Here is a 16,363-nt window from a genome sequence, read left to right on the forward strand (position 1 = left end):
AAATTGCTTGAAATGAATAAATTTTTTGAAGTAAAAATTTAAAAAAGTATTGTATATAAATCTATCTATATAATGTAATTTAAAAACGGCGAAATCTGTTTAAAATTGTATAGTGTTTATTTAAACATAGTAAAGTTTACAAGTGAAGGAACTCACAGTATTACGACAATCAGTTTTTCAAATGAAACTTCGGCCACCTTCGGTACTTACCGACGTACTTCGTGCGACTCCACTCACGTACTCGTTCTGTCTGGTGTCAGCGAGAGTCCAGTGGATTGGAATCCAGTCGTTGTCGCGCGTTTGTTTCGTTTACATCGGATTTGTGACGATTTAATGTTTCAGTGCAAATTTTGCAAATATATTAATTGAAATTCACTTTTGCGCAATATCAATACAGTATATCAATATCGTTGTGAGCTTCCTTTGTAAATCGTTGAAAAATATGTGCAAAGAATTTAGGTAAGATTTTCTTTTAATTTAAAACGTTACCTTAAGATTATCTTTTAATCCAAACTAAAATTCTATTTTCTTAAAATTTTACTTTAATTTACTGAAATATTGATATATTTCTTGCAATATATCGCATGAAGAATTCTGCTAAAAGTTATTTGTAAATTGTTTTCTTGCTATTTATAATATTTATATATGAAAGCAATTTATAAAACGAAACAATAATTAATTTAATTATAACTGACGATATTTATCGTCAGCTTGTTTGTTGGATCAGAATAAAACGAGTTTCCTAAAAACATGACCTTTCCAACTGTATAATTTTATATATTTTGTATTACTGATATTCTCAGAATTTTATTCATTATTGACACTTTGAGTGACGTTCCCCATATTGTATATCTCTCTAAAGCACGTTCCAAGCGTAGTCAATGTAAACGTCACGTACACTAGCTTCCTGCTGCACCTACATTTCATGTATTTATTTACGTTATTTGTACAAAGATACTCACGTTTTGATATGTATATATAAAATTTTAGCTCGCGATATAGATTTATGCAATTCTATATAATTTGGAAATCTTTTAAAATATATAGTTTACAATAAAAATCTTTTCGAATTTCTCCTTTTTCATGAAAAAACTAAATGTATATAAACTCAATTTGATAGTCAAACGCACGTGGCATTCGCGCAATCATAGAGTTTGAATCTCAGTAGCAGCACTCAAAAACCTAGCACACGTTTACTAAAACCGCATTTACCAATAATTCGTTCGGAATTTCGGCATTTTGCTGCGATGCGTAGGATATTGGAAAACCTATAAACGATGTGTGCGTACACGATGAAGTAAGTTTACCCAGACGCACCTTCAATATCCGATAAATTTTAATACAGTAATAATTCCGACGTATCCCATCGCGCGCAATATTGACTTTCCGCCTCTTTGGCCACTCCGCTCGTTCTATCCTCACTCCGCTTCCTCCGTCTCGCTTATTCTTGTTCATTTCATCATTTTTTCTCTCTTCCTTTTTATCTTTATTGCGCCTCTGGCTCTGCTGCATTCTTTTTCTTTGGGCTTTAGGCAACGAGACAGATGGTTATTTTTAGCTTTTACAGCTTTTATTGCACGATGTATTGCCTTAATATAACAAATATATGTATTAAGGCGTTAGTGTTTATCATCTTATATATTTAAAGTTCAAGAAAGTCATTGCAAATACTTACAATGAAATATCACTTTCGTCGAATTATTATGTTAGACGTAGATAATTGCGTCGAATAACATTGAAATATATATCAGAGTATGGTCAATATTAACTTCGAATGGAATCAGACAAACGCAAGAAAGTATTGATCGAGACTGTGTTTGCTGTAAGGCTTTCGAATTACACGATGCGTAAATCGTCATTATAAGCTTCCATCTTTTTTTGCGCTACCCTTACACGCGTAGATCGAAGACCTAGCGATCGTATTTTCAATTACATCACTGACCGCATCATCGATCAGTCGTCATGGTCCGATGCTCAGCCTTAATAAAGCGTGGTGACGTTCAATAAACGTAGTTTGGCGGTTTGATATCGATACAGTGTAGTATATCAAGTGAGATCGTGTTCGATGCTTCGAATAACGGTACATAAATATCAAGAAGAAACGTAAAAAAGTGATTATGAATGTACTGCTGAAATAACACGAATAAAAGAAAAGAAAAGAAAAATCGACCGCGTATGCTTTTAATGTATTATTTACATTTATTGAAATTTTGAATACAGAAAAAGTTTGAATTCGGAACACACACACACACACACATTTTCGTATAAACATTAAAATACAAATGCACAAAAGATACTCTGCATGTTATTATTTCCGAGTATAAAAAACTTTGATACATATATATATATATATCATACAATAACATAAAACATTTAATAACTAAAAAGTGGATAAAAATTCTCGTGTATATAGCGTGACGTCGCGCCGTTTCAAACTAATGTCTGACGAGAACTACACGCTTTATATCGGCGCAACGAATTTCCGAGAGGCCGTGTAATTTGGCATTATGGGGGTACAAGTGCATTTTTCCTTTTGTTAGGGGTTGTCCACGCCACGATTCCACGCGCTAGTACACACTCGCTCGTGTCATTTTTCTCCGTGCGGGCAATATAAGGGCACCATCCGCTTCGTGTGTTAATCACCGACTACAGAGGGTGGAAAAGACTAGGCATCGTTGCAAGGGGGAAAAAATGAGCGAAAGAAGGAAGGTGATGCAAGTGCATAAACCCAAAGAAACCCCTATGAACGCGCTCTCTAAACATGCAGACCACGTTTATTTTTCTTTTCATGTGCATGTCAAGGGCATAAACATCTCCGTAGTGGATTATTATACGAACGATGGAAACTTTCCGCGATGACAAGTTTTTCTCTGTAATTTAGTACCTGCGCCCCACGAGTCCTCTTAATTATCTTCACGTTCCTTCATTAAAGAACACGAATGGATTTCGGACGAGATGGTTTCGCGATAAGTAATAGTTATATATACACTGATGTACAGGAGTACTCTATTTAAGACGAAATATAAATGAGATGATTAATTTTTTCCATACACATAAAATATTAAAAAGATATATGCATGAAGCAATTTTTTTTTTGTCTTTCTCGTATACATAATATATATATTATTCTTAATAATTAATCACATTATGCATAATAAATACACGGAAAGAACGATCTTATTGAAGTCTCTAAAATTTATCTAGATACACATCTGAAAATAATTTTGGACTATCAAAATAATTATGTACAACCTCATATATCACAAACATCTAAGGACGTCCTGGAGACATCCAGAAGACCTCTCTATGCTCTAAGGATGTTTCCAGGATAAAGCTAGTGTGCCGTACAGGACGCTCAAACTAGTTGCTAGAAACTTTTTCCAGCATTGTCAAAAACGCTTAGGTACTCTACATATATGTATAATTATTTTGATGGTCTAAAAATTATTTTTAGATCTGTATCTAGCTAAATTTTCAGATAAATTTCATTATATCAGTATTTTTAAAAACTGCCCATTAAAAGCAGATATATCTCAAACATATATCTTTATAAAAATTATATGGACTACATTCCTTATATTTGTGCGCACTGTGTGTGTGAGAGAAGAAGAAATAGAACAGGTTAAGACCGTTTTCAAGCAGCTGCAGGTCTATTTGTTGGGAAATCCTCGAGTAAAAGCGCGGCGAATAGAACGCGGGGTGGTATTTCGATTGGGACGTGCGATATATTACATGCCTAGTTGGCAAATACATACGTGCTGTCTGCGACGTATATATATGTATATATATATATATATGTATAAGTAGACGCATAAATAAGATTGCAAATGCGTGCTAACGGTGTGAGCACCGATCGAAACGCGAGTAATGCGAGCACGCATATTTTTATTGATTTCAAATGTTTCTACTATCTCTTTCACTTTTCTTCTTCTTCGTCTTCTTCTTTGTAATTGCCGTCATCATTAATAATGTAATCTTTCCCTTCTACTTTCTCTTCTTTCTAAAGTTTTTTACTTTCCAGCTAGAGTATTGTGAGAATTGAATTTGTTTATGCTATGAACTTATATATCAATATACATTTGAGCAATAAAATGTAGGAATGCATATACATTGCAAATATACACTTTTTTTTATATACAAAAAATCATAATCTGTAAATAATATACCTACAATATATATATATACAATATATATATCTATAATATACAGAGATATACAGATTTTTTTTATTATAGATAGAGAAATATATTATGATTTTGTCATCTTCATCTTGACACGATAAAGGTAAAGCTACTCTTTCTTCCGTGAAGTCATATCCAATCATAATTATAATAGCAATTAGTCGGTGGTGGTAAAATGGACTGCCGCGAATGCAGCAAACATCAGAGACAGCATGACGATGCAAATACAGAAATTCTCCTCATATGAAACGAATCGTAAATAACAGCCTGGTATAGGATTATCGTACACTCGAAGCTCAGGAAAGATGATACTCCTGTGTAGAAATAATTGCAAGCTATAATTGTGTCTATGAATATACAGCGATATATGTACATGTGTATATCCACAATTTATTGACACGCGTATTAAATCCTGTAGTGATAATATTATTACGTTATATTTACAACGATGACGGTATAAACGATGATGGTAGAGCAGTTGATTCTTTCAATTGATATAATAGGTTCTTTTAAAGAACATTCTCATTTAAATAGCATATATATATATATATATATATTGTATATTCTTTGGGTATTATTTTTATATTGGATATAATAGAGTATAAATACAATTATCATTTTATACTTATATCAACCATCTTTTAAATGCATTCAAAGAAAATAATGTATACAATTTCTTTAATTTAATGTCTCTGCCTATATTCTCCCGCCTACTTAGCGGGAACGCACGCTGCAACTGAATCTCGTTAAAGTTGGACACGAATCGTACTTTTCTCACCGTCTCGCGAAGATTGATCGTCACTTCAGAAAATTCCAGGAACTTCTGTTTAGGTTGTAGTTAGCTTATGGTGTACATCCTTATACGAATATAGTGACATAATAGGCAAACGTCTAGGCCGATGCACCGTTATGCAGAATGGTGCTGAGGTCAAAGAGTCGATATGGATGGAAAGGGAAGAAGCAGAGTCTGCGATTCGTTCGGAGTGTATGTACATCCGCGGATACGCTCGTTTGGCTAGTTCACTCATGAATATTTCAGCAATCACAAAACGAAGCGACGCGATGTGGGAAACAACCGCGTAAATTTTCCTATTTGAACAAATAAATAAATATTTTCAGCACGCACGATTGTTCAGATTATTTCTGCATAATATCATTGATATTTAAATATATTAAAATAGAAGAACACAATTTTACATTGTTTACAAGAAACCTTTAATAATTTAAAATTTAAATTATGCAAATGCGAATTATATGTGCGATTCATTTATAATAGCTTTGAACAAAAGAATTGTCACAACACGCTTTTGTTAAAATATGTAATTAAAATAATTTTTGTTTATTTTAATCAAAATGTATATTTGATTATGATTATAGTAATTTTATTGAAGAAACCATTACCCATATATATGCTGTTTTAAAGAGGTAAACTGTACGAGTAATTCAAGTAATTCAAGTAATTCAAAGTTAATATTTAAATGCTGGTTGTTGACATTGATTTAATAAGCATCAATAGGTTGTTCCTGAACGACCATTCGATACGAGCACGTGCGCGTACTCAAGTATTATGCGTATAGTGTGCACGCTCTTGACTCGCACGCGCTGCTTGACATGGCACTACAGCCATTAGTGCCATTTGATAGATACTTTAGTATACCTCTTACGAGATTGTTGAACCGTCGTGATCGACAAATCGTCGCTGTGAAAATACTGTTGTTTTCGAATTACGTGATAGAACTCAATTGACCGCAAAACGATGGACAAAGTAGTCATAAAGTGGCGTGTAGAATTATCGATTAACCGTTAATTTCTTTCACATCACATATTCAGTTATCTCTTTGAACTTTATGATATAACGACAGTATAACAGCTTAAAGATTTTCTAGTTAATAATTTATCGCGAAAAAGGAGGGAGAGATAGAAGAGAATAAAAAATTTATATTTTCATACATTTTTAATCTCTAAATTTGGATGGTTAAAAAAATTTGACATGGTAGAAAGAACAATCGTTTCCTCTGAAGCCGTATATCTTACGTCTCCAATTATTGATGATAACGGTGTCTTGCATCTCTTCTTTCTTTCTTTTATTCTTTTTCGAGCTTACTTCTCGACGTTCCTTCTCTGCAGTGCAAAACGTATAATCAAAGTTTATTGCCGAAGATACGTAATGACAGGGTTAGGTTTAGCGCAAAATTAACGATTTGGGTCTGAATGCCTTAGGCGTTATACAGGTTTCCAACCGAGCAATTAGGTTATATATATATATATATATCTAATAATAGATTATATATACATATATATCTCTAATAACATGAGTATTCGAAAATCTATTTGTATGAAATTTTACCATATTTTCTCTGTCTATTTGCACATTTATTATTAAAAATATTGTAAAAACAACAGCGTAAATATGAATCTTGTAATCAGATTGTGGATTTCTATACAAATGCATATTTAAAAAAAATACCCAACATATATTTAGCGAGTTAAACAACGATAATTTAGCTAATTAGAGTTAGATATATAGATAGTATACCGGTTAAATCCTTCCTCTGTTTTTTTTATACCGAGCATGACTCGATTCTGCGTGGATCGACCACAAGTTGAGTTTTGTGATAGCCAACCTGCAGAAAGAAAAAAAAGAATAGAGGGGATAAAAGAGGAGATCTTAGGATAAATGGAGAAGATGACGAGAAGAAAGCAGCAAAGGAAGAAAAAATATTGAACGTGTCTCTTTCGTGGCTGCAGGTTGTTTCAAATTCCATTTTTATATGCTCGTCTCTTTACAGCGCGTAGCTTTTTAATGTTCATTATTTATGACAGATAACATACATCTTTTCTATCTTTCACGCTCTAAGAATTGCTGAAAATTGTAATAAAGATTGATAAATTAATCGATGAAATGAAATTTGTTATTAAATCATAGCTGTTTAATCTCTATATTAGCTTCATTGTTACTCATTTTGTGGTCTCTTGTGCAATAATTAAAAGTATGCAATCGCACCTGCGTGCGAACAAGCGGAAGCTTGAGTAGAATGGAAAATGGTGCCCGTGAGAACGAGATTCTCGAGATCGTTCACACTCCTCGTATGATCGGCGCCGACATACAAGGAACTCCGTTAAAACAGTTCTTTACGCTCGTCACGTTTCTGATGTATACCACGAGGTGTTTACGTCGCAGCAATTGTTATAGTCATTCTTTATAAAAAAAAATTGCTATAATATGTCTAGAGTATTAGTAGATAAATGTGCAATATTATTTATTTGTGATTTACGATTTTGCATTTGTATCCAAATATTTTTATATATTGGCTCTCTTATTTAGTAATACAATTTAGTGATACAAATTTTTAAATTAATTTTACACAAGAGAGAAGCTGTATAATCATATTTTGCATTTTTCAATGAAATTAAAATAAATTAAACGACGTCACAGTATCAGAAACTCATCTTAAAATCATATCATTTACCTATTGACTGACATCATATCTATTGACTGATAACACTAACAATCATATTGACACCAACACACACATTGGTATTCACTTTGGATATGAAATAATATAATTAATGCCAAAAATTTCGTTTTATTTAAAAACTATTTTAAAAAGACAAATAAAAGAATAGATGAGAAAAGTGACTACGAGAATTCAATAAATTTATCCAAATATAATTATTAAAAACTGATTTGGAAAATCTCTTCATTATTCATGACACTTTAATATTGCCAACTCGAAATTCCAAATAAATAAAAAAAGATATTATATTTACTATACATTTTTTAAACATCTCTCTCTCTCTCTCTCTTTCTCTCTCTCTGTTCGTGTTAAATAATTTAGAAAAGAATTATACAAATAATTTATATACAAATAAATTGTATTTATATATAGGTATATAAAGTTTGTACAAATCTTTATTGATTTATTTGTACACATCTTTACGAAAATTCTTTGGAAACTATTTTATTTTATTAATTAAAAGTTTAAATAAAACAAAAGTAATTAAGACATTATTTACTAAACATTGTCCTTTAAATTCGATAATAAGATTCTTATTAAGATTCTCTTAACTTGGCAACGCTACGTTGCACGAGAAAGCAACGTCTGACTTCAAGTTCAAGTTTAGATCTGGATCCACACTGGATCCAATTATACAGCTTAGCCAGGATTCCAGTCTCCGAACTGTCCACTTCTATTTAAAACAAGTTTGCGCTGATCGTCATCGCTTGTTGACAAATAATTTCTTTTTTTTATGACGTTATGATTAAATTAAACGATGATAACAAGTTAGCGTACGTAACAGGACGTAAAATAATTGTCGTGTCTCACGATAGATCACAACGCAATGTTTGTGTTCTCGCGTAATCCAATTAGTTAATTAGAGAAACGTGTATCTCCACAAACATGTAACTGCGCCAATTAGTACGTTTAGCGACGCAGAATATCCGTCAGATTCGCTTTGGCGAGATTTCAGCTTCCAAGTCGAGGAAAGCAACCTTCCAAGACTTGGTTTCCTCGATCCTTAGAGGTAGAGGATCAATGCGTGAGATTACATACTTGAGATACTCGAGTTTCTTCTACGAGTACGTAGACGGCGAAAGGGCTACGTGACCGAAACAATGGCCAACAGAACCTAAGTCTGCTTCGTGTGGCTAGCGTTATTTTGTCCAGGAAATACAACTTCTTTTTTTCCATTTACTTATATATACTATATATATATATATCCTTTCAATATTTATATATTTTTAAATATAAAACGTTATATGTACACGTGCACTCACACACGCGATACATATTCAAATCTTACATAACTTCGGATTTTAATTCTTTATAATATTATATGTATATTAAATTTTTCCGCTGTAAGTATCGTTTACGATCATAATCCAAAAAGCTGTAGCGCGAATAGCAAATTACTAATCGCAATAAAGTGGGAGAATAATGGGAGAATCGATCTTTCGGATTAATTAATAATGCGTACCACACGTCTCTAATAGTTAAACTAATTCTAGGATGATAAAGCGTAGCGCGTGTTGATTGCGATGATTAAAGCATCTTTGATTATATGGGAAGTAAAGTTATTACAGCTCTTCCTAACGAGAGTCATTCACGCTAATACGTCTACTGAACGTTCCCCTCGCACCCGTCATTACCCTCGGTGCAAACGGCAAGAAGTATGTCGTTCTTACTTCCGTTCTCCTTCCATTCAAGATCCGCTTGGAACTTAAGGACATGCCTACCTGGGTATGCGGCCATCGGGCCATCCATATTTTTTTCGCGGCTTTCGTTCTAGCCTTTTTTTTTCTCTTCTACGTCTGTCTGCTCGCCAATGTCGTTCCCTGGCAGTGGATTTAATGAGCCGTAAGGGAATGCCAGTGCTATATAAGGTTGACACGGCGCGGAATCGATGATGTCGTTCCAACGGTTACTATTGCCTCGAATTCATTCTTTCTTGCTTGAGAGATCGATTTTTACTTTTTTTTTTTTTTACGTAGCCTATTCACCAACAATGATGCAAAATGGTTGGATCGATCGCAGTACTTGTATAAGTAATAACAAATACTTCTCGTTCCTTCAATGTAAGGTGCGCAACATACCTAATAACATTTTCTGTTTCACGAAAAAATAATATTTTATTTTTGTCGAAATCTTATTAAAATGTACAATTACAAGAAAGTATACGTCAATATTTATAAACATTAGCTTAACTTCAAATCAATAAGGAATAATCTTCTTGCGATTATTTGTACGCCTTTATATTGACAAATTTGTTTTTTATCACAACATGATAGATTTGTCTTACATGCTTTATGTAGAAAATCTTTCAAATTTATTAGAGTAACCAAACCGGTTGTCAACTGGTTTGCTACTTATATTTTAAATACCTTTTCAGATACCAGAAGAAAAACAACTGTCTGTTGCGAAAACGTTGAGTTTTGAATGTATTATACTTATTTTTGTTTGGCAAATAGTTGTTACGAATGAAAATGTCCTAAATTATAATACTAAAAGCAGAAAAAGCTGTCTATATACATTTAGAAATAGTTGCACTTTTTAATCGGTTCAACATTCAATATAGTTATAAATTTTACTTTTGCACGAGTAAAGGGTATAGTTTAATTTTCACGTCAAAGATATTTTCGTGAGTTGTAAATTTGCGAAAATAATTAACGAATGATTAAATTCTCAAAGTATTTGCAAAAGAAAAAAATAATAATCAAAGCAGACTAAGAGAACCAAAGAGAGTAATTTGTAGCGTGCATCGATTTGTTAATAATTGACGTAATTGGGTTTGCGTGCGCTCAATTTTGAAGAATATTACATGAGATATATGTTTATCCAAAAAGTTGTTTTCTTAATGGCGCAACAAGTGCCAAAAAAAGTTATATTTTGCTTGGAGGGTTTAACGATTGGAAAGTTTTCGTGTTATGTCGCAATAAATAAAATTGTCGAGCGAAGTAACGGTATTTGAGACAAGATATAAAAATATCGATGTTTCTGTATTTGTATTTTTTTTTCATCTACTTTAATATTTTAAGAACAAATCTTGAATATGTGTATCTTAAGTTTTTTTTTTATGTAAATATATACACTGTTAGAAATGTAACCACGAGCTTACTTTACATGTAAATGAAGCTCGTGGTTATGAACGAAATTAAAAGTAATGAATGATTTAACTGAAAATTAAGTTACAGTAGTTACTTAAATAATGTATAAACGCGCACATTAAATTTATGAAATTTTCGTGTACTTTTCATAAAATTTTTTGGAAAGTACATTAAATTTCATTAATTTTCATGAAAATACATTAAATTTCATGTACATAAATATACTTTTCAGTTATAAATACATTAAATTTAATGTAATGTCATAAAATTAAGTTCAAATTGTGTAAATTAAAAGTATATTAAATTTCATGAAATTTTTAACAGTGTACGTTACATATACAGTACATTGTAAATTACAATATAGTGCGAAGTGGAAATCTGAAAAGCACCATCGCGTGAAATTAAAGTTCAGATCTCCATCAATTTTCTTTACCTTAGGTTTGAAAACGAATAGATTTCATCAGTTTCGTACGTGATGGATATAATAAGATCTGTCTTAGAAAGCAAGAACTAATTACATCATGTTAGAATGATAAATGCAATTTGTGTGAAGGCTTACGCAAGCATTAGATTTGGTGCATTGAAATTTTTATGAGAATGATACACGTCTCGTTTTCTCTAACAAAGTCCACGGCCATTACAAAGGATGGTTATAAATAACATTTAAATTATATCATATATATTATGAGTCACAAAATTTGAGCATCTTTCAGATAATTTTAACTTACTTCTTTTGGTATTTTTCTCATTTTTTTTTGTTTAGAAAAAGATTTCCTTTGTCTGATACATTATCTACGTAAGATATTATATCATTTATATATATGAGTACAGATATTATATTCGTGTAATATTTGCTTAAATCTAACATACGAGATTTACAAAGTCAGTCCAGAGATTTATCTACTACATAGCAAGAATATGCGAAATATGGTGATCCACAAACGTATGACCGTTAAAGCAACTTCTCTTGAAAGGTGTTTTTCACACCTCATGCATAAGGGTCACAGACCTTAAACTCGGGTCTCTCAATAAATATTTGAAATATCTCGTATGACCGAACAAACGCGATTAACATGCTTTACACGTACATTGATGAAATACGAGATCGACAAAAAATAGCATATTTTATAGAGCAGCCAATTTTCGAAAGAGAGTCAAATCATTTAATGATCCATTAATTACTAGATAGAGATAAAACGGGCAGTCTGCACGCTGCTGCCACTTTGGTCGAACGGATGATCATGAAGATTAATCTCCAATCGTCACGAGACGCCAACGTTGGTATTCCCTTTCATCCGTCATTCTGACCAGGCGTTGCCTTTCCATCTCTTCACCAATACGTTAGATTCCAACTGCGAGCTTTTCTCACGCATACTTGTATGCACGTGCACGTGCTCGCACGCCGCGGTTACTTTTCGCTTCTCTTATTCTTCTTCTTCACACTCCTCAAGTTCTCCCTTCGTCAGGCTAATCTGCACTCTCTTCTTCGGGCATCGAATCCTCTTCCGCGTTCTTCCGAGCTGCTGCACTTTCCTATAAGGCGGCATCATTGTTTTCCTCGAATGTCCAAGTGCTTTTTTGTACTTGAACGCGGAATAAAGTCATTGAACAAATACAGAAAAGAAGATATTTATTTTGTTCATATAGCCTGTTTGTGTATTCAATATTTATCTTGTTTAATAATATATTAATCATGCAATTAATATCATTATCAAAATAATTTATAGCTTAAATGTAATTATATTGTATATTGATTTTAAAGTTGATATAAGTTGAATATTACTTTATTAGATTAAAATCATAATGAACAAACTTGAAAAACGTCGCATTGAGGTATTTTATACCTACGCTATTACATCTATCTTGATCAGCATACTTTTAGGTCGAAGCGAAGACAATCTACCTAATTAATATAATATAATATCGCATATTTTATAAAATAGTATAATAATTAGAATAAAATAGAATACAGTCAATTCTTCTATAACGGTTGATTCGTACCGTGCTGTATCGAACCGTGCTAAGGGAAACTTAAAAGTGATGCTGATCAAGGGAATGGGTTCCGTGCACACAGTAATACTTAAACTACAGAATTATCGAAATAATATTCGATTTTGGTCCCCGGGTCAAATACATAATTCGTATTATATGAAGGTTCCCCAAGTTTATTAAATCAAGCTATATGGAAACCGTGTCCTCGGAAGACCGTGTTGTACAAGACCTGTTGCAATTTTTGCATCGTGTTATATCGAAACCATGTTCTCGGAGTACCGTGTTATAGGAGGGTTGACTGTACCTTGTTTGACATTCTACAATGATGATCCGATCCTGTACGTATAAAGTATAGATAATAACTATATCATATTGTTACAATCTAAATGTTATTTACATATTTTTCTTAGTTTATCCACTCAAAATTTAACAAAATTTTTATTGCATCTTATTTACAATCATAATCGTAAGAATAATATGACTGTATACATGAGATATATATATATATATAAAACACCCCTCTTACTAATTGTTTTTAATTATTAAATTATACAAAAACATTTCGTCATCCTTTATTCGCACACAAGCAATCTTCTTTCTCTTCTTCTTCTCCCTTTTTCCTCTTCCATCGTATTTCACCTTTTCTTTTCCAGTCACTCCTTTTAGACGCAGCACGAGCGTCATGTCGTTGTGAATGACCACGTCAAGTACCTTGCTGGATGGAGGAATAATTTCACAACGAGGGAGTCGTCCGGCTGGCATATTAATTTATGGCTATTGCATGACGGACGTTCCAACTTCCAAGACTGATGAACATTGGCTTACCAAACATAGTCACTCAAGTTACTGAATATTTTATTATTTTTTTGACGCAGAACTACTGTTTGCAGTTCTATATTTGTCTGTGTTTTATAGCATTCACTTTATGTTTTGTATATGTGTTATAAATTTATTTTCTAATATCTTCTTTCAATATGGAAAATTATTTTTTTCATACTGGAAAAATATATCTTATTATAGCAACATTAATTTTATTAAAGAATCATAGCTACAAAATGTTTCTTTTTCAATGAATTATCAAAATAATTTGTAGACGAACATTAAAACGTTGATTTTAACGTTCATCTATTGGGTTGAGTAAAAAGTAACTTCGTATTTTTAGAATTTGAATATCACCTAAAAATACGAAGACACATGCGTTTTATTATAAAAGTATAAGAAAGACGCTGAATGATTAACATACTTTATTCTTGTAACGAGTAATTAAGTGCGAAGGGTAATTCATCGCACGATTCATCAGCGATATGAGTGTGTGCGGCTCACAATAACAGAGCAAATTGACGCTTATTTATTCTTATGATATTTTTACATTGTAGGTTTCTCACATCGTAAAATTTCTCTACTCCTTGTTGGCAGAGAGTCATCATTTTCACGCTCGCTCTGAAATTCTTTTTCATTAACATTTTTGCGACATGTAACCAGATTTACGAGCGGCCAGATGGCTGAGAGGTCAGACTTACACAGTCCTTCCTTTGAATCCCTAGTGGCACTTGCGGTTAGATGATTCTTTCATTAGTTACGCGCGACATGGCAATCGTAACTCATGATGAATCGTCTTCTAAGTCGGCGTAACTCTATCTTTTATTTTTTTCATCTAGATCTCGAGACCGACCCGAACGAATATCATATATTTGCGATGTCATTGAATTTCATATTTTATTTTTTCAATTATATATTTCTTGTAAATCAACTACACGTAATAAATATAGTATTTCTGTAATTTGATATTATTCTTATATTTATATATCAACGATGTTTTACTTAATACATTACTGTTTATTACTGCATTCATTTCTACATTAACATAAAAATACATAATGATGTACATGATTTTTTGTTTTAGATTATTTCTTTCAAGTGGCTTACTACTGATATTCTTCAGTAGTCTCGTCACTGCGATTACTTCCGAGGAAAGTTTCGAGACGGTTCATACAAGCAACGCGGCTATTCTAAATCGACTTGGACTGACACCTCTTCAAATACCCGATGGGCATCATAAGAAGCGATTAGCCGGACCTGAACCACCGGGACTTAACTCGCAAACGCGCATACATCAGCCTTACAGTCGTCGCCATGGACACCGTGACAGCCACGTTTACATCGTGAAACTTCCGGCTAGTCCTCCGTACTACACCATTACGAAGCCTCACAAATCCGTCAACGACGATAAAGTCACTAAGACCGGCCCGAGTTTTCCGGTAGGATTCCAAGGAAATGGTAAACCTGCCAAGATTTATCATTGGAATTTACCGGTTGTAAAGAAAATGATGGAGAAGAAGCGTCTTCAACTGAGTCAACTGAGAATTGACGCTAGAAAAAAGTTGGAGGATATAAAGAAACAGCAGCAAACATCTTCTACAAAAACCATACTGAATAAGCTTTATCCGCTCGATACAACTAGCAAGAGTTACGAATATCGTGCCTCCGATAACCAACTTCATTTGCACCAAAAGCAACCAGTGACGAAACACATCAGAAATAATGACAAGAGACTCAGTTATTCAAACAGCGACAACGACAATATTAAATTCAAGTCGACGAAAAAGAATAATCTTGTTAACAAGGCGTATAGATTAGACGATATGAATGTGCATAGGATCCACCTGACCAATGAACTTCATGGCTCCAGGAACACTGTGCCGAAGATGAAAAAACACCGGAAAAAAGCTGCCACTTCATATTATGCGCCAATCGCCACTAAGTCGGGTTCCACCAGCATCCACAAAAATTTTCCCGGAAATGGCAAACCTAAAGCTTTCTACATTATGGAGAAGAGTCGCAAGCCAGTATACTATCATCCCCTTCTACCTTAATCTTCGATTGTTCGTATAACTGTGTATAATCGTGTATTATCTTAACTGACTTGCCTGCCTGTTAGCTTAAGTAGATGCATACTACTCTGTTTATACAGGATCAGGAATCGCCATTTAAATTGACAACGATAAAATGCAAAAAGGGAAGAAAGAGAGAGAGAGAGAGAAAGAAAAAGAGAGAAACAGAGACTTTCATGCCTATATTGCATATAGTCATTCTTATTCAAGACAATGCATTCCGCAAACTGTTCCACTTCTGTTAAATATACATCGTTATTATCTTTACTTATAAAAGTGTATTAAGATAAGTAAATATTAGAAATGTGCAAACATAAGTTTTATTATCGCATCTTGTTGATAAATTCATTTCTTCGTATATTTTTAATTTTACGTTATCGCATATATTCAGATAATCCATTCTATTACGACGAAACAACAGACAGACATTATTTATATTTTTACATTGCCTTATTAGCTGACAAGTGGATGAGGAATTTGAGCATATCATATTTTCACAAAACATATTTTACATCTATTAATATAATAATCGGTATCAATTGTATCTATATAGACAACATCAAAAATTTCCGCAAAATGATATTAAGCATCTATACATCTATTTCTTTTTATATGAAAATGTATTATTTTAAAAGGCAGCTTTACCAGAACAATTTAAAAAAATTTTTTTCTAATTGTTATAAGACTGAAAC

The 16,363-nt window shown here is 32.8% G+C and overlaps 1 protein-coding gene across 1 annotated transcript; it reads left to right on the plus strand.

Annotated features, from left to right (window-relative positions):
* Positions 1-216: 216 nt before the first annotated feature.
* On the plus strand, positions 217-15,795 carry LOC108726896 (uncharacterized). Its single transcript, XM_018454716.1, has 2 exons — positions 217-459; positions 14,684-15,795. Exons 1-2 carry the CDS (start codon positions 443-445, stop codon positions 15,651-15,653), a joined length of 987 nt encoding a protein of 328 aa, XP_018310218.1. The 5' UTR covers positions 217-442; the 3' UTR covers positions 15,654-15,795.
* Positions 15,796-16,363: the final 568 nt, after the last annotated feature.

Source organism: Mycetomoellerius zeteki, unplaced genomic scaffold, assembly GCF_001594055.1.
Source record: "Mycetomoellerius zeteki isolate Tzet28-1 unplaced genomic scaffold, Tzet1.0 scaffold449, whole genome shotgun sequence".
NCBI lineage: Eukaryota > Metazoa > Arthropoda > Insecta > Hymenoptera > Formicidae > Mycetomoellerius > Mycetomoellerius zeteki.